The 19,845-nt window shown below is 33.3% G+C and overlaps 1 protein-coding gene across 2 annotated transcripts in view; it reads left to right on the top strand.

Annotated features, from left to right (window-relative positions):
* CLINT1 (clathrin interactor 1) overlaps positions 1 to 18,159 on the top strand; it is a 59,785-nt gene extending 41,626 nt beyond the window's left edge. Inside the window, exons 7-12 of one of the 2 annotated variants that reach the window (XM_069590015.1) lie at positions 1,530 to 1,776; positions 4,025 to 4,094; positions 10,540 to 10,614; positions 13,532 to 13,824; positions 15,363 to 15,513; positions 16,459 to 18,159. In XM_069590015.1, the coding sequence (XP_069446116.1) occupies positions 1,530 to 1,776; positions 4,025 to 4,094; positions 10,540 to 10,614; positions 13,532 to 13,824; positions 15,363 to 15,513; positions 16,459 to 16,805 (1,183 nt within the window). In that variant the 3' untranslated portion in view covers positions 16,806 to 18,159. Of the gene's footprint in view, positions 1 to 1,529; positions 1,777 to 4,024; positions 4,095 to 10,539; positions 10,615 to 13,531; positions 13,825 to 15,308; positions 15,514 to 16,458 lie in introns of both variants that reach the window. The other variant, XM_069590014.1, reaches the window with a different exon arrangement.
* The last annotated feature ends 1,686 nt before the right edge of the window (positions 18,160 to 19,845 follow it).

Raw genomic sequence — 19,845 nt, 5'->3', positions numbered from 1 at the left:
TTTGTTTTAGTAGCTAAAGAGCACGCTAGGGACTTTATATCTTGCAGTATTTGTGAGAGAAGAATGGATTTTTAGACAAAGTTGCATGGGACCTCTTCGGCATGTTATCAGAATTTCAGACTTTTCGTTCATCATTATATTTAGAAATTCTTGAACACTGATCATATATGAAGCTTCCATTTCATTGTGTGCTAGTCAGGTTTCTGTTCTCAACTTGTAAAGAAGTTATCTTGCTCTGGAATCAAATTGAACATGAGAAAGGTAAGAAATTTCAGTTTTAGATACAGTACTGATGATGGGAATCTTCAGGTCATTTGTTGCTTAGAAGTTAGTGACAAGGGCTTTTGAATACTTAATCAGAACTAGTAGATTCCTTAAAATGCTTGTAGATAAAAATACATTTAACCCGTTTACTCAGTGTGGGAAGTCATTCTTCTTGATTCTTGATTTATACAGACTCCAAACTGATTTATATTTAAGTAGATATTGCTTTAGTCTTAGTTAATTTGTATCAGTAGTAATACTCATAATTTTAAGGAGAATTTTAAGTATTTTATTTCAGAATATTTATAATTTAAACCACCTACTCTAAAATTAAGAAATAAAGGTAATGGAACCTATTTCAGGTAGTTTCTCTCTCTGTCTTACTTGTACCAGAAAAAAAAACCCTCAATACGTCATTACTGGAGAATACATTATTGCTGACATTTTCTATTCGTGGCATATGAAATATGCATTTTTTACTCATTCTGCATTTTTATTTTATTTTTTACTTTCACACTGTTAAGGAAAAGAAGTTTGGTTTTTTTTTAATGTGCCCAAAAAAGAATTATTTCAAAACATTTAAAATACATTTAAATTTTCTGTAGAACAGTTTTCATAGTTTTGTAAAAGTTTGATCTCCTGATTCTGTATATAGTAAATTAGAGCACAGTTGTTGTAAAGTGCACTATCTCCTTTTTCTGCATTTACAGATGAGAGTTTAATCATTTGAATTCAGATAGGATGATATTTAGAAGATATTCATTGAAATTATAGTATTTTATTATATATTTGCTTAGTATATGAGAGTCACTGACAGAATTATATAAATAAAACTGTAGTTGTTGCACAAAATCCATTTCAAGAAAATGTAACTTGCAGTTGTTTGAGCTCCCAGGGTCTCATTAGTTGATTCTGATATGATAATAATTCAGCTATTTTATTTTTTAATTAAACTTTAAATCTGTAATAAATAAGCACCTGAATTATTTCAGGCCTTTTTGTTTGTACACATTTATGTAAATGCTTTTTTGTAGCAGTGTTTTAGTCTTACCTGGGGAATTTGATGGGTTCCCACTTCCCCTCCCCGTTGCACACATATCATATTCAGATAGCTTAGATAACATTGTCTTGATCACTGTCAAGTAAGTCAAAGTACAGAATTTTGGAGTGACTGCATTTGAAATTCTTTAGCTCAAATCACTGAAGGCTCCATTTAAAAATAATCCCTTGTCTTATTATTTTCCTTCATTTTAAATATCTTTTAGTGACAGTGATGAGGAAAAGAAAGCAAGAAGAGGCAGATCTCCCAAAGGTGAATTCAAAGATGAAGAGGAGACTGTGACGACAAAGCATATCCATATCACACAGGCCACAGAGACCACCACCACAAGACACAAGCGCACAGCAAATCCTTCCAAAACCATTGATCTTGGCGCAGCAGCACATTACACGGGGGACAAAGCAAGTCCAGATCAGAATGCTTCAACTCATACACCTCAGTCTTCACTTAAGGTGCGAATGGCACAAGTTTACACATTATACACAACTTTATTCTTAAAAAATTACTTTTAGATTTATTGCATTCGTAGTCTCAGGCATTTCTAGGTAATCTTATTAATTATACATCATCTGGCATATATTGAAGTGAAGTGACTGGCATATATTAGTCAGTCATTAATAATAAGAAATCTCTTTGGAGGAAGAAACCTGTCCAGTTGCTGAAAGATTATCTATGCACTTTCTGTGGAAATAGTAATGACACTCTTGGTTCATTTGGGAAAAGTTGTGAATCAGAATGTAGTGCCTTTATTTCCTACTAGACACTACCACTGGTGCCAAGTGCCAGATTCATTAAGGCAAACGTGGTAGTGGAAAGTTGTAAGCAATGACAATGTGTATATATGACAAGCTTATAGGGGAAATGGTCTTGTTTAATACAGGGATGGTGCCTGTGATGGGAGGTTAATTTGCCTTGTGGCCAGTATTGATCAGTAGCAGCATTACTTCATGTACCGTCATCGTTTTTTTTTCCACCAAAGAGATGAAATCCACTCGCCAGATACCTGACTGCAAGCTAGTCTTTTGGGGAGAAATCTGCCAAAGAGGGAGGTTTACCCCAAAAGGCTAAATAGTTGTTTTGTTACTATACCCCTCCTAGTGTTCTCACAGTTTGTACCTTCTCATCAAATGTAGCCTACGGAAAATATTTTGCTAATGTTTTCTGTGAACTGCAGGTGACTCTAAAAATAAAGCTAGTCCTACTTACTGGCAAGAACTGTGTCAACTTTTCCCAAATATTTTCTGGTGTTTCACTCATACTGTCCTCTGTATAGATCTGATGAAAACCTCAAAATTCAAAATTATAACTCAACTTTAGTTGCAGTTAAAAGGGGGAAATGGTGCTGTTATTTCTTTGTGGTCTTAGCTTTCCCCTGCTGTGGATACAGTTAGTTAACTGAGGACTCTAAGATTTGGTAGTCATAATTAAAACCCAAATACATGATGGTTGTCATATGGAGAATTCATTCCAGGTTGTATGGGGACAATCATTCAACCTGTATATATTTTTTAAACAATAAACTGAAACTTTTTTCATCTTAAAAGATTTTGAATATAAATTTGTAGTACAGCCTGAATGTATGTCACACCAAAAATATTTTATATTTGTAGTATATAAGCTTTTTGACTTTCTTTTACTGCTGAACAGATGTCTTGAACTCTCAAGTTCTTGAAAAGTTACTCAACCACTTCAGATATCTTTCAATCTCAAGGCCTTTTTGACCCACAGTATACAGTGTTTTACCCACTCCAGTATTCTTGCCTGGAGGATCCCAGGAATGGGGGAGCCTGGTGGGCTGCTGTCTGTGGGGTTGCACAGAGTCAGACACGACTGAAGCGACTTAGCAGCAGCATACAGTGTTTTAATCTTCAAACCTCAAATTAATATGCCTACTTATTTACAGTGTTTCCCTATTGCTAGCACTTTTTGTTCTAATTTAGTGTGTTTGTATTGAACGTATTGAACCTATGTATTAGAGTGTTTAGGACTATGGAGAAGAGAGAAATTACATTACAACTCTAGCCCCACAGTTTAGTTTGGAAACTAAATATAAAACATATGTCAAGGTATATCAAACCAATATAGAATTATACTGACAAACATGATATACAGACAGTGTTGCTGAACTTCACAAAGTCATAAAATTTTAGAGCTGGATAGGATCTTGGCCTCCAATCTAGTAGATCTCAGACCTCCTTACACATTGAAATTACCAAGGGAGCTTTGTAAGACTTTACAGACCAGGATCCCACCCTGGGCAGTTATGATTCAGCACATTGTATATATATGTATATGTATATATACATATAAAATATATGTGTGTGTGTATGCTTCTCAAATGATTCTGCATTAATATTTGAGTGGGATCTGGAAGGTATGTTTTCTCATAGTGAAATACAATAAGAAAAGAATTGAGAAAGTAATCCAGGAGTAGTGGGCATGCCAAACTCATCTGATTTCTGAAAAGAAAGGAGTTAGGGGAAAGAGGAGTGTGGGTAAGTTAGGAATAGAATTACTTAAAAATATCTCTTTAAAGGGATTCAAGTTCACTTTTCTTTATTCAGAAAAGGAAATCTGCCTTTATTCAGATAATCACAGGTTTTTGTGTCTAAGTTGAGAATTAGAGATGAATAGAGCAGATTTTTTTTCAGTAGTAGAAATTTGTTTCCTAAGCTTATTAGTTTCTGTGTGTGTTTCCAGACTTCAGTGCCTAGCAGCAAGTCATCTGGTGACCTTGTCGATCTGTTTGATGGCACCAGCCAATCAACAGGTAAGCTTCGACACTGGCTTTTTGTTGGTTTCAAAGTAATTTCTTTTAATGGCAAATAAGAGATGGAATGAACATTTTAAAAAAATTTTTCTTACAGTAGATTTACTTTTAAAGTGAAATTAATGAGCCTTAAGCATTATTTAGGAGGAAATATTTAATTGCCTAAAATAAGGAAAACGAGTATTTGATAATTCAGTAATCTCTCAATTTCCTTAGACCTGAGTATTTGGGGTCCCTTTACTTTCTCTGTAAGTGAAATTTACTGCTCTTCCCATTTCACTGTCTTTTCATATTCTCAAATTAGCTATGCCTAGAGTTCATTTACACTTTTCATTCATTTATTCAGTAAACATTTATTGAACCAGACACTGGCCTGGGTGCTTGAGGTATTGATATAATGCTTAGTAAAGAGTCACAAATAGTTACAGACATACAGAGGAAAGGGGCATTCTGTGAAAGTGTGTAACTATCTACCTTACATATTTTAAGAGGGCTATATCAAAAGAATAATAGTCCATTTACCATGATTTTCTCACAGAGAGGTTCAATGATTTCTTCAGTTTGATGTCTAATATGTGGTAGATTTTTTTTTTACTAATCCCCTATAAGTTGTTTTCAAGAAAATTGGTATTTTAGGGTTGCATTTGAGGATTGTGGAGTCATAATAAACTACTACAAGTCAAAGTAGCGTAATAAATAAATCTTTGTTTAAAGTTCACTTCACATTAAAATATAACTGGCAAGATAGGCATAGAAATAATGTCAAAGTAAATCTATTGTTTCTAGTTGTGTGTAATGATTTTTCAAAACTTAATTATTTTAAAATTTACAGTAGAGTTTAAGTGGATGTTTATGATGAAAATTACTTCTCACTGATAGTTTAGTACATGTGATTAATTTATTTTACTAATTTACAGTGGGATTATTTTCTCCCACTCCTTACCTATTACCATAAAATTAATTCTTAGATTGGGTGTTAACGTACTAGGGTGTCTGGTTCAAACCAATGTCTGAGATTCTTCAATTCCCAGTCTCTCTTTTTCTGTAACTATAACTGTTCCTAAAATTATTCTTTAAACTCTGTTGAACTGTCATGCCCAAAGTAACAAACAACCACATTAGTTGTTTAACAATTTATGTGCTGTTTTTTTGTATGCTGAAGATTTTAACTGTAGTATTAACTGGTAGTTAGCATGTAATCATATACTAGAGACTTGGTGTTACATAATATCAACTACTTTGGACTTCCTGGTATAAAATATTTAAGAGCCTCTTTCATGTATCTGTGGAAAGTTTTAATGGAGCAGTCAGAGAAGAATTAACTAGAAAGGTCAGATGAGTGAATCTAACTTTTCCTTGGTATTATCAGGATTGCTTTGAACAGAGAGAATTACTAAATCCAACATGCTTCCTTTGCTTGGCAAGAAACCGTTGAGTGATTTTTCTTTTCCAGTGCTAACAGTAGATTGACTAATTAAATAGAAGTAGTAGTTAATAGAGTAATTGAGACAAAGTCTGAATGAAATCCAAAATATTTCTTGTCTTAATTTTTTATTTTAATATTTTCTAAAAACCATCTGATAGTGGGTTGACAACCTAATTATTTTTTAAAGTTCTCTTCTATTTGAAACAGTTTGTTTAACCAGTTTGTGCAGAACCCCCTCCAGTCAGTAAGATGAATTTCATTACCATGAATTTCTATTTAAATATTTTTAGTAATAATAACATTTTAAATTGAATTCAGCAGTGGAAAAAAAGTTGTATTTTAAATCTTTAGCACCTGTATGTGAGAAAGTCTTAAAGAATCTACCATACTAACATTGCTGTTTGGTATGCCATTTGGGTGTCATTTACCAGATGTGCCTGTGTTTATAATGGTGCCATCATGCAAGTAATATGGGCATGAACTGTAAACCTAAGCAGATATGACTTCTGTACCACTCACCAGAAAAATGTCTCCTCGGAGAAAATGGATTTTCTTTTTTTAATGTGTTGTTACATCCTTCTTGTTAGCATCTTTAGAAGTATATGTGGTAAAATCATTGCAGAATATCAACCAAGTTTAAAAATACACATATGAAACCCATTTATCAAGATTTACTTGAGACTATCTTGATATATCCCACTGTGGTGATGTTCTTTTAAGATCTGTACTCAAATGATATTTTGATGACTTTTATGTATAGTATATTTGCTGTATTTAGAAAATAAGCCAGTTACAAATATAATGCCAGGAGTCATTCTGTTTCATTTTTTAGTATATATTGTCCTAAAAGTTTACGTTGTCTCCTTTGTCCCTTTTGTAATTAATGAATTTAGGTCTTGATTAACATACTACTCTGTAAGTTATTTCTAGTACAATTAATGAGGTTGAAGAGAAAATCGAAAGACTTTACAAGGCTTGCAATATGTTTTGAATTTAAGTTAAAAAATATATAAGATTAACATACATCAAATCCAAAATCTTCACTATATATACATTTGAACCTGTTGCCCTGTACCCAGTTAGTTGAGGATATTTACAAGGATAGGAACTACCTTGTTATAGCCAAGTTACTGGTTGTTAGAAACCAATTTATATATTAGAATTTTCATGGGAGTTGTCTCTAGTTTAAACCAAGTTTACTAAAAATAAAATGTTTTACCATATTCTGTTTTCACTAATTAAAAGTAATGTATGCTCATTTTAGAAATTTTATGGAAAAAAAGTGATTTACTGTAACTGAGATAAAGTTAACTGTTAATAAATTGGGGTGAATATTCTTATTTTATATTTTCTATATAGTCGGTATATTTAAGTATTATCTTTCATATCTTTTTCAGACTTCTAGATAAAGATTTTTATTATTACTACATTTTAAAAAATTTCTTTTTCACTTAAAATCTCATGACCATTCTTTAAAAATAGTTGATATTTGCAGACCTTTGCTTTATAATCTTAACATTATCTAAATATGCTGTAATCTACTTGACTGGGCAGCGTCTTATTTTTTGGACATTAGGTTTTGTTTCCAAACTTTCCTCTGTTATAAAAGTAGGGAAATAGTATCTGAAAATACTGCATTTTGGTAAGGAGAAAAACAGTATTTCATTTTATTTTGCATGTGTTTGATGACTGAATTTGAAACTCTTCATGTTTTATATGCCAGTTGTAACTTGTCTATTCATTTCTTTAGTCCTTTTTTAAAAAAAAAATGGGGTTGTTTATCCTTATTTTTAAAAAAAAACTTATTTGTATTAGTTATTCATCATATATTTATAATTTTTTGCATTTTCATTTTGTATTTATTAAAATTCCTCTTGGAAAAGTTTTCATAATATAATCTAAATTCTTTGTTAAAGAAAATGTCCATTTGTAGTTAAAGCACTGTCTAGTTCAGCTGTGTTTTTCCTGTTCACAGTATTGCTTTGGAAATACATGTTCCCAGCTGGTGACTGTAAATAACCTCCTTGCTGCCCTGAAAAGGCAGATGGAAATGGTTCATTTATAATGACACCTCTCATGTGGGAATCTTGAAGGATAGCTCTTATTGTGAAATTTAGCAGTCTTCCCCATGCAGCAATTTTTGGTAAATTATTCTTATTTAAATTTCCTTAGATAGATATTATCTAGAAAAATGCTTAAATAAAGAAATTTTGTTAAATTTAAGCATTGGTATACATAACATCATGCATATAGGTATGGATAGTCCCTTCTCAGAGTGAGAAACTTTTCTAAATGAAATAAGAGATTTTTTAATTTCTGAGATAGTTTCCAAAGTTGAGGACAACATTATGTAAAACATAAGTAGAAGCATAATCTGCAGTACTTCAAAAGATGGAGAAAAGTTAAATCCCTTTCAAGGAAAGGTGGCTTCTATTTGTAAAATATTTATATGTGTGTTTCTACTCTTTCCCCTCCATTATTCTTAAATTAGTCATATTTAAAATTAAATTCCCTATAGTATGGTTGGAGAAAATAATAATATTTGCTGTAGACACATTATGAACATTGTATAATTTTAGTTTAAGTGTTAAAAGGTAGAGCAGTAGAATAACTAAAATAGATTCTCACTTGAAATATTAAATTCAGGATGTGACAAAAATAAAATATGTCACCAGTGTGAAATTACGATTTCACGTTATTCAGTGCTTTTCTTCACAGCATGAATTTTCTTTGTAGCCCAGACTGGATAAGATTTGAAAATCCCTAACTTATTTGGCATAATAAATTACATATTGATATCTATTCACTGCTTAAATGAAGAAAATGAAAATAATCCCCAGTTTTCCTTCTATTAATAATCCCTTAATGCTATAATAAAAGATTATCTTTCTGTTACCTAACTGTATACTTGGATCATATGTGCTTGTTTATATAGGTAAAAAATATAGCTCACTGATCTTTTGTACCCATCATCTTTTGTATATATTATGACATATGTACCTTTAGAGAGAAGTCATTATGATATTTATCTTTAGATAAAGCAGTAGACATGTGAGCTGTAATTGTTGCTCGGAGTAGAGAACCTTGGCCTTCATGGACGTTAGTTCATGGTGAATGGGTATATATGTGAATTTGTGCATCTTTTATGAGGTGAAGAAATGAGGAATTTGTTAGACCTGCTGATAGGTGACTATAGTAAATGTGCATTAAAAAGAAATACCAAGTATACATGTATCAGAAACTGATTTGTTCCTTTTATTACTGCTGGCCATTTATTAAGAAGGGGAGATGGTTCTAGTTTAATTAACCCAGTTGAGTGTAGCAGATGGGACAGAATGTCTTGCAGCGATAAGACAATTCAGAAATGGCACCAGATGTTGGAAGCTGTCCCTGGTGGTGTTTGAGTGCAGCCCAGATGTTCTAGTCCCACCTGGCTAGTTTCTAAGCACTGCAGGCTAAGCAGCTGTGATGTAACCTATATAATGTTCACATAACACTAAAAGCACTATAATTGAACTGCTGCTCTAAATTTCTAAGGTTGTGACTCTTTTTAAGAGGTGAAATCTTTAAGGACAAACAAAAAACAAGGACAGCTATTTAAGGTTTTAGATCTATTGACTAGTGCTATTTCCTTGGTAACTGAGTTAAGAAGTGGAATATAAAATTTAACAATGTTACTGTTCAAATTGTAGATAAAAGGAAATATTCTTATTTATGTAGTGTTTACAAGTGAAAATTTGTATGAGAATGTGATGTTATGCAAGCAGAGTTTGACCTGCAGCCTTATGATTTGAATCTCACCTCTTTAGAAACACCAGTCTGGAAGTAGCAGAAAGCTACTATTTTTTCAAATACTAAAAATGCATGTATTTGCAAGTAAATAGTAGGAGGAAAAAAAAGGTCCACCTAAATCATTGCATTCATTCTTTTTCCTGTAGTTATTAAAACTGACTTCTGTGCAGATCAACTTCAAGGTTTTTTTTTTTTCCTATTTCTATTTTTTAAAATATCAAGCTGCAGAAAATGTGTCACAGTTTCTCTTTCTAGTTCTTTTTTTTTCTTATTGTACACTGTTTGAGAGAGAATTACAAGCATTGTGACATTTTATCCTAAAATAAAATAAGGAGTATATGTCTCCTTACAACAAGGACATTTTCCATCATCATCATAATATAATGATCATACTTTGGGAATTTAACATTAAAATAGTATTACTGTATAATAGACCATATTCGCATTTCCCTGGTATCTCAATTACATCATTTCATGCATTTCGTTTACTTGTCATGTTCCTTTAGGCTTCTTTAATCTGGAGTGGTCCCAGTCTTTTTTGTCTTTTATGATGACATGTTCTGAAAAGTCTGGAGAGTTGTTTTGCAGAATATCCCTCAGTTTGTATTTGTCTGATTTATTCCTCATGACTGGATTCCCGTTAAATATTCTGGGAAAGAATTTCTACATGGGTGATGATCTCTTTTTCAGTCCCTTACATTAGAAGGCCTATGAGTACTATTTTCTCCAGTTATTAGTGACATTAAGTTTGAGCACCTGACATTGTTTAAGATGATATCCATCTAATTTCTGCATTGTAAAAATAGCTTCATCCCTTTTTATTTGTAAATAATCTATAGGGTGAAGATTTGAGAATATGGGATTATCTTATTACCCAGAAACATGTTTCCCAGGTTTTAGCATCCATTGAAGATTCTTATAAAGGGCGTGATTAGCCAGATAAACTGTATGCCTACATTAGGTTTGTGAAGTCTAAGTAAGGGATAACTTTAATAACAGTTGTATCAATCAGTAGAGATATAGAACTGAGGATGTTAGAGAGTTGGTGATAGATGAAAGGGAACATGGTGGCATAAAAAGCTAGATCAGCTAACTAGCTTTTATGATAGGTCTTGGGGTCTAATATATTGAGTAATTTTTGAGTACTGTGCTAAAATAGCTTCCTAATAAAACTGCTATCAATTGTGCTGTGGTCCTAACAATTTTTCCCTCATATTTAATTTCTAGGAGGCTCAGCTGATTTATTTGGAGGATTTGCTGACTTTGGCTCAGCTGCTGCATCAGGCAACTTCCCTTCCCAAGGTATGATATGATTTGACTGGCCAGAAATCTAGAGGCAGTGAAAAGGTTACCAAAACAGCTCTTCCCCCACCCTATTCCCTATCTGCTTCTTTTGGCCATTTTTCTACTTGTAGTATTTGTAATTCCCACTTATCAAATAATTTATTCACAAAGGTATTTTATTAGACTAGTATCCTAGATGTGCCCAATGAATTAATTTCGTTGCAGACTACTCAGGTACACCTAAATAAAGTTCTCCTCACTCATAAGTGACTCTTGTTTAGTTTCCTCTGGAGGGAGGAAGTGGGTGGGGGTAGGTGGGTAGGAGTGTGAATAAGTATAAATCTCATCTTAGCAAAAGAAAATATTGATATTCTTGAATGAAATTCAAGGACATTGGAATTGGGCAGACTGTTTTGCCAAAATTAATTTCTTTGAAATTTAGGTATCTTAAGAGAATTTTTATGAAAAATAACTGAACTTCATTTTGACATATCCTTGAATGTGAAGAAAATAAAACTTCCTCATTCCATGTTAGTTAAATAAGAAATTTTAAAATACCCTAGATTTGCTGTGATCCATTCACAGTATTTGTAAAGATCAAATCATTATGTTGTCTACCTGAAACTAACAGAATGTTACATATCAATTAGACCCTCAGTTTTTTTTTTTGATGGCAAAAAAGTGCTAACATCTAAGCAAATACAGACTTAAACATCATGGATTGAGTGAAGGGCTTGTATTTTTCCCCCTTTTTATTAATATGTTTTATCTTACTGCCTCTGCCATATGCTTTAGTATATGAGCCTCTACCTTTCTAAGATTGGGAATAATGCTTCTTGTCATGGTTCTTGGTAATGTCCATAGAAATGTGTAGAATGGAGTCTTAAGTTCATTATTAAGTGTCTCTTAGGTTGTAAAGTGTTGGTTCTAATGTTTTTTCTATAAAATCTGGTCGATCTCAAATTTGAGAGATAGTATAAAAAACTTACATTTAAAAATCATAAGCATGAGGTGAGGCAAGGAGAAAATATTTAACTTAATTAGTCTTATTTTAAGTAGAGTTGTATGTCCCCATTAAATTAGATTAAAATTTATATTTAGTAACAGCTAGTTTAGGTTTGTGAGGATTTAGGAAGAAAGTTGCATAGTTTTTAATGTGAGTTGGGTTATTTGGACAACTTGTATAAATTCCAAGTATTTCCCAGACATTAGCATTGTGGAGTAATGAAGTGCTTCATTTTAAAAGGGTGACTATGACTTCTAAACATTAATACCTTACTTTAGGCAAATCAAAGTGGAAAATAAGCATTGCCCCGGTTTTATAGGCTGCTTGTGTAATTCTCAAAAGTTTTATGTATATAAAGTTGCCTACTATGCAAATAATTCAAATATGTTAATGTTGGTAAGTGATGCATCTCTTCATCTGTATGCGTGTGATTAATATAACCTGATCACCATTACGCAAGGGGCTGAAACTGTTACAACAATGATTAATCATTTCTGAACAATATATGCCTCACTAGAAATCTCTTCCTCTCATGATTAATCATTTCAGATAAAGTTTTCAGAAGGGGCAACACATTTTGCCCCAGTTTCCATTCTTACTCTGTTTTCTAGATCAAGTAGATAGAAAATCAGCATACAGTTTACCTTTATCCAGAAGTCTTCTTTAAATTAATTTAAATTGTTTAATATATAGAACTAATTGTAAAACTTAATTCAGTCGTTTTTGTAAAGAAGATCAAAGACATATTTTAGCAAAACCCTGAGGTAATGAATATTAGCCCAGTTCTTACATTAAATTGTTGATAGAGCTTGGGGTTTCTAATGAATTATTTTCTCTTTTGAGGGTGCTTATAATATAATATGGTAATAGAAGAATATAATTGTAAAGACTTAATGTTATTGTTCTCTTTTGATATTCAGCATAATGAGATACAGTATTGAAGTGGTTGCTTACCTTTTAGGCTAGACAAAATGTATTTCCAAGTTGTAAGTGAAGATAGCAAAGAAATGGTGTTAATTAACTTGGAACTGCATATTATTCACTTTCAGATGACAGTTTACATGTAGCTCTTTCTTCACCTTTGCTTTTTTCAACTTCCATTAATTCACATGTATCTATTTGTCCCTTTCTTGAAGTAAGATTTGTTTGTTTTGTATAGACTAATTAAAAAAATTTTTTTAAGTTCTTAAACTTATTATACTTTGAAGCATAGTGATAGTTTTGTTCCTTTTTAAAAAAATATTAGCAGGAGTTCCCCTCTTAAGACTTGCCCCACTTTTTAATGTAAATAGATTGAACAGTTCCATTTGAAGTGAGCAGTTTTCTAAGGTTATAATATCATAGCTCTCTGTAGCCTTTGTATTGTAAGTGGAAGCATGGGTGAGAACTTCTTACAGAAATTTGCTAGTCCTGCTCTTAATTTCGTTGTGTTTTTGTTTCATGTTTTAATGAATTTGGGGTTTTATTTCCATGAGATGGTATAAGTCATAGCTTGCTTTCTCTTTGACCCTTTCCAAATAATGAATGAACTCTCCCAGCAAAAGGTTTAACCAGTTTAGAGTTTTGTTCTTGTTTTGAGGGGAGCTCAGGCTAGTTCATATTAATTTAGCTAGAAACATAGTTGATATGCATGCTTAGGTTAAAGGAAAGTTTTGGTTTCTATTGTTTCTTGTTGTTACCTTAGACCTGCCAATGGCCAGAGGTGGATTTTACTTTATATGTGGAAGTTTTTATTTTTTCTTTGCCACCTTGTTAAATAACACTCATGGAATATTCATGAGAAAAAATAACATCCAGATGGAGATGGTACCTACAGATGCTAATTTGGATGGACACAGATCAGCTCTAATTTGTTTCAGTTGGTAGATTGTTACATTTGTTCTGGGCATCTCAGAAACTTTCTTACCCTTATCATTCTTTTTTTCTCAGTAACAGCAACAAGTGGGAATGGAGACTTTGGTGACTGGAGTGCCTTCAACCAAGCCCCATCAGTCCCTGTTGCTGCCAGTGGCGAGCTCTTCGGCAGTGCCTCACAGCCAGCTGTAGAGCTTGTCAGTAGCTCACAACCAGCTTTAGGTCCACCTCCAGCTGCCTCAAATTCCTCAGACCTATTTGATCTTATGGGCTCATCACAGGCAACCATGACATCTTCCCAGAGTATGAATTTCTCTATGATGAGCACTAATACTGTAGGGCTGGGTTTGCCCATGTCAAGATCACAGGTAAGTTACCTGCCTCCCTTGGAAATGGTAATTCATAATTTTTGATGTGCTGTGACTAATCTAATGGAAGGCTGGCATAAAACAGAAAAATAAGTATGTGATACATGATTGCTTTTGTACATTGCATTTACCTTGTGCCCTTTCCCCTGGAATAGTCTTCTGGTTCTCCGGGGCAAGGCTTTCCCACCCATCTGGCTGTCCATGCAAAGCCAAGTGTGATGCCTTTCACAGAGGAGGCATTTGCTGAAAATTTTATTGAACAAATAATTGGTATTTATTTTAATAGTTTAAAAAAGTGTTTTTAAGAAGAAGGAATAGAGATATATTGCTAATATAGAAGATTATTCTCTAAAATAATGTACTTCCCTATTCTAGGCCTCCTATACATTATATACTGTTTATATAGGCTTTCAACTCTCACTTTCCTAAAGACAACTGAATAGGAACTTTGTAATTCACTTTTAAAAATTAAATCTAAATCACCTGATACTCAGAACTAAAACAAGTGTATATTTGTCTGAAAGTGTACCAGGAACTTGGCTATTTTTGACTCAGGCTATTCAGAATATTTGCTTATGATGCTAATTATTCAGTTTAATGTGTAGATTACCTTCTTTGGGGTGTTAGGATGAAGGGAGAGACGGAAGAAACAGAAAGGTGACTCATCTGTATAACAGATATTAGACCTAACATTAAAAACAAAGGACATAAAAGCCATACCATTGCCATTAAATTGAACTGAACAAGCCCAAGCTAGTTTATTCTTTATAGCGTTTCTTTCGTATGGTCTTATCATAAAGCCAGTCTACTTATTTATAATCTTAGTTGCATCTGTGTTGTGATTCTTTGCATTGGTCCATTTTTAATTATTCCTCCTACTCCTATCTCTCCCTTTTTCTGTCCTTGGTGCAGTTATTCTGGTAGTAATGACCAGGTACCTCTGCTTCTTTTTCCTGAATCTCTCCTCCTGAATTGGTCCATATTATAGCAAGTTCCACTGGTGTTGTTCACTTTAGGTAATAGAAATGTACATGGAGCAAGGATATATCAGTCGGGTTTTCTGGAGTATAATTTGCTGTCTTGATGGTTTTGCTTTTTTTTTTTTTTAGCATGAGAACTTATACCCTGAATTCCATTTTGTAAGAATAAATTTCCACTTGTGTATTTACTTAAAGTTGTACTAACCTGAAGTTAGTAGTTACCTTGGAATGGTGGCTTCTAGACTTGAGGTGATGGGAGGATAATTGTTAATGTAGATATCTTAGTTTTTTCTCCAAATATGATTTGGACTTCAGGAGGAATATTATGGGAGGCTAGTGGTACAGGAAGGGTATTGAAGACCTTAATATAGGACATTAAAAGTTTCAGAAGTTTATTACAAAGTCTAGTATATATCAGTATTTGGAGTTACTGTGATTAACCTGCCATTTGATAATCTTTATAGATAAGATACTTAATTTTTAGAGCATTTTTCTATTTTCCAGCCTTTGCAAAATGTTAGCACAGTGCTGCAGAAGCCTAATCCTCTCTATAATCAGAATACAGATATGGTCCAGAAGTCAGTCAACAAAACCCTGCCCTCTACTTGGTCTGACCCCAGTGTAAACATCAGCCTAGACAACTTACTACCTGGTATGCAGCCTTCCAAACCCCAGCAGCCATCACTCAATACAATGATTCAACAACAGAGTAAGTTACTGCAAGACATCCATTTGTTTGTGTGCTTGTAATCCCCCTTATGCCAGGACTACTTTAAAACATATTGAAGGCAGCTTTGTGTTCACATTAAGATTTTTTTTCACATAAGATCTGGTATCCCTCCTGCCACATTAAATTGCTTTGTATTCTGGTCTTAGCATGATAACATTTATTGTATGATGGTGAGTTTTGGGAGCCTGATCACTAAAATAAAAAATACTGTTTTTAACATAGGTAAATATGTCAAGGAAACAAAACTCATCTGAACTCCATAATCCAGGGATAATCACCATTAATTGATATTTCTTCACATTCCATCTTTGCTAACCGCATTTTTAATGCTTGAGAGCGTTATGTCTATATTTCTTGGAGTTCACATTCAACATTAAATTGTTGTTTTTCCTATGTTGAATATTCTTAAGAAAGTATGATTTTTGTATCTTTATAGTTATCTATCGTATTACTGTGCAGTTCCTCTATTTCCATTGTTTCCAGCTTTTTGCTATAAATGACTCCATGATTTTGTGTAAATCTTTGTACTTGTGATTTTTTTCCCCCTTAGTATGATGTTCTAAAAATAGAGCAAGTCAAAGGATAAAACCTTTTTAAAGGTTTTGATACACAATAGCTCTTGACAACTTGTTAGGTTGGATTCAATAATAGATTTTATAGAAATGATTTTAAATTTCCTGATGTTTTCCCCTAGGCCACTCCTATGTTTCTACATCTTGGGGAAACCAGAGCTGACAGCCGCTGAATATTTCTCATGAGTAATCAATACAAGTTAATTGACAATTGACTTCTCTTATAAAATCACTATGAAGTAATTTTATTGGGGCTTACAAGTATTGATGGTCAGGAAGATTGTATTATTTTTCTGCTCTCTAAGTCTAAGAATTCAGAATGGTAAAGTTCTTTTGTCTCTTCTTCTGTTAGATATGCAACAGCCTATGAATATGATGACCCAAAGTTTCGGAGCTGTAAACCTCAGTTCTCCATCGAACATGCTTCCTGTCCGGCCTCAAACTAATCCTTTGATGGGGGGACCCATGCCTATGAGCATGCCCAATGTGATGACTGGCACCATGGGAATGGCCCCTCTTGGAAATAGTCCAATGATGAACCAGAGCATGATGGGCATGAATATGAACATAGGGATGTCAACTACAGGGATGGGCCTGACAGGCACAATGGGAATGGGCATGCCCAGCTTAGCCATGACTTCTGGAACTGTGCAACCCAAGCAAGATGCCTTTGCAAATTTCGCCAACTTTAGCAAATAAGAGAATATAAAGGAACAGATTGAGTGAAGGATTTTTAGTGGTGTAGATAGGTGATGTTGGGATGGAAAATGCTAATCAACTCCCCTTTCTTTTATCAATTAATTAAAATAAACCTACATTAAGAGCCAAAAAGGCTGTTTTATAAAAGTGAAATGTCTAGTATTTTAGATGGCCAGGCAAGGGCACTTGATGAGGCAGTCTGAAACATTTTTCCAGTGAGACCACAAATGGGGTAGTGAGATCGTTGAAAGCCTTTATAAATTGAAGAGCCAATTTTAATATCATAATATGTGGGAAGACTAGAATAGGGCTGAATAAACATGTTTGAATATCTAATTTTATACTTTTCTTTTCCTGAAGAACTCGATTTTTCTGTCCCTGAATCACCTTGTCACAATTGGGTCTGTTCCTTTTACTACCACTCTTGAGTCCATATATGAAATCATTAAAGTTGGATGATCAGTTTTTTATAAAAATATATATTTTTGTCCAAAAAAGGCATACATATGTGATTATGGCTAAATCAAAGGTAACTGGAATGTATATACTTTTGCTAATGTTCCAACAACACTGCTATTATACTATCCAAATTTTTATTGTAACAAAACCTCTTTAAGCAATTGGTGACAGCTATGGGACTTTTCCCATTTCTTCTGCTATAATTATCCTGTGCAGAACTAGAAAAAATATTTTTTTCGGGACTGCTCTATGGTTTCCTTTAAAGAAAAAAAACCTCCAGTATTTTTGGTTTTAGCAGTCATTATTTACACTTTGCAGTGATTAACTTGGTAAGACTTCCCTTCCATGTTTATCCTTGTAGCCACCACATAATAGGAACAGTCAAAGAGAAAAATATTTATTTTTTTTGGTGTCTTTTAAAAAAATTGAAAAGGTGAGAATTCATTAAGACCTTAAATATAAATGTAAGAACTCAACAATGTTGGCTTTTAGATTTTATACAGTATTGTTTTGTTTTGGTTTTGAGTGTATATAATATGGCATTAGCAATATGGTTCCAATAGAGGCGAGTTAAATATCTATATTATTAAAGGAGACCTGTAGCAGTCAAAGATTTTATTGATTTAATGCAAATAAAGGAAATTAATTAAGATGTTTTTGTTTTCCTGCTGTAATTCTGCATTAGGCTCACATGAAAATCATGATTCTAGAGTTTGGAATGCAAAATTGTTTCACCCTCAAGCTGGGAATATTTTTTAAAATGAATAATATAGGTATCAAATTATTACCTCCCCACTTTGTGTTGAAATTTTTTTAATTAAATTGATGAAACTTTGTTTCCATTGTATTCATAAAGTTCTGTTATACATAACATTAAAATGTTCATTAAAATCAATGTTGAACTGCTTTTTCTTTCATTATGGTAGACATTTGAAACCGTTTGGGGAAAAAATAATTATAATTTGGGTAAAGTAATTTTTATAAATAATTTAAAATTATTTAATGACTTCTCTATTCCTTCCTATCAGACTCTACTGTTAGGAATTAAAAATGAAGCAGCAAAGATATCCTGACCTGCTCCATTTTTGCTAATGTTCCATCTACAACATTTCTAATTAGGCAGAAATTCATGTACTTCTGCTAAGCAGTAATGAAAAGTGATTCATTTGCTGAATAAGAGATGAGAGAGAGTGTAATTAGCTGACTGTGGTTTTTAATCTTTCAACAATTCAATGTGTTTAAATTAGTTTCAAAGAATAGGAGCTTTCAAGTGCTGTTACTTCAGAGCAATCAAACCAGGCTCTGGTAAGCAGCATGGAGAGTATCTTCACTGATACTTGAAATCTGTAATCTTGAATTTTTTCTTTAAATTGAGAAGTATAGCATCACCTTCTCAAATATATCCAGTCCTTAAAAGAAATAGTTGTTTCTAAACTTTTGTGTTTAAAAAAATTTTTTTAATAAAACTGAGATTTATCTCAAGCATTTTTTGTACTATGGCTTCTTCCAGTGCTGTACTTCTGTAGACAAGTGAGCCCCTACCTCAGTTATTACTGTGTCTCAACATACAGTTTGCTGTTTTACTAGTAGTTTTTGTTTCAGAGCCCATGAAAGGAAAACAAAACTTGCCTCATTGGGGTTCCATTCAGTTTAATGAACATTTGCTTAATATTTGGGGGCGTGAAGGAGAATTAGTTACTGTTCTTGCAATTTACATACACTTGTGTGACTCTCCACTGCCATTCCAGATTCACTTTTTTTCCCTCTTCAGATGTTTTTTACTTCTCTGTTATGATCTTTAGGAACCATAAATTTATACAGTGTTCTTGTACAGTACTTTGGATGTTTACTTTTTTAAAAATTTTAATAAATTGCCTGAATGATATCCATAATGCTATTGGTTAAGGGCTAGTCACTAATAAATTGAGGCCTATAGTTACTTAATTTGGAGGGAAGGGTTAATACTTTTTTTCTCTCAAATATTTATGAAATAGTGAAATAAGGCTAACTGTCCTGAGCACAGAACACACCTTAACGGTGAATAGATTTCTGAAACAAACTGGCTTTGTGTGCTGTCCCAGGAGACAGCATTGCATTGTAGAAAGAGCATGGACTTGGAAGCAGATCTAATCCTATTTCAGCCTCTCACTTTCTGTGTGACACCTTGATCAATTTATCTGACTTTTATATTTTTTTCTGTAATGAATTTAAAATTTGAAAGTGTTGAGTAATTAAATGGTGAGTTCAGCAGCACTGACATATATGCTGTAAATGTTTGTTCTCTGCATCTCGTTTTTATTATTTATGTAAATGTGCTTAAATGTCAGGAATGTCCTATGCACCAGTCACTGTGCCAACCATTTCACCACATGTCATTTTAACCTATATGTCAAACCCCAAAACCTCATATTCCTAGAATATGAGTGTAGTTAAAGAAACGGCATCCCACTCCAGTATTCTTGCCTGGAGAATGCTATGGACAGAGGAGCCTGGCGGGCTACAGTCGATGGGGTTGCAAAGAGTCGGACATGACTGAGCACCTAACACTTTTACTTTTCAAGAAAGCATGAGAAGGACTTCC

This window comes from Ovis canadensis, chromosome 5, assembly GCF_042477335.2.
Source record: "Ovis canadensis isolate MfBH-ARS-UI-01 breed Bighorn chromosome 5, ARS-UI_OviCan_v2, whole genome shotgun sequence".
Taxonomy (NCBI): Eukaryota; Metazoa; Chordata; class Mammalia; order Artiodactyla; family Bovidae; genus Ovis; species Ovis canadensis.
This window is presented reverse-complemented; position numbering and strand designations above follow the sequence as displayed.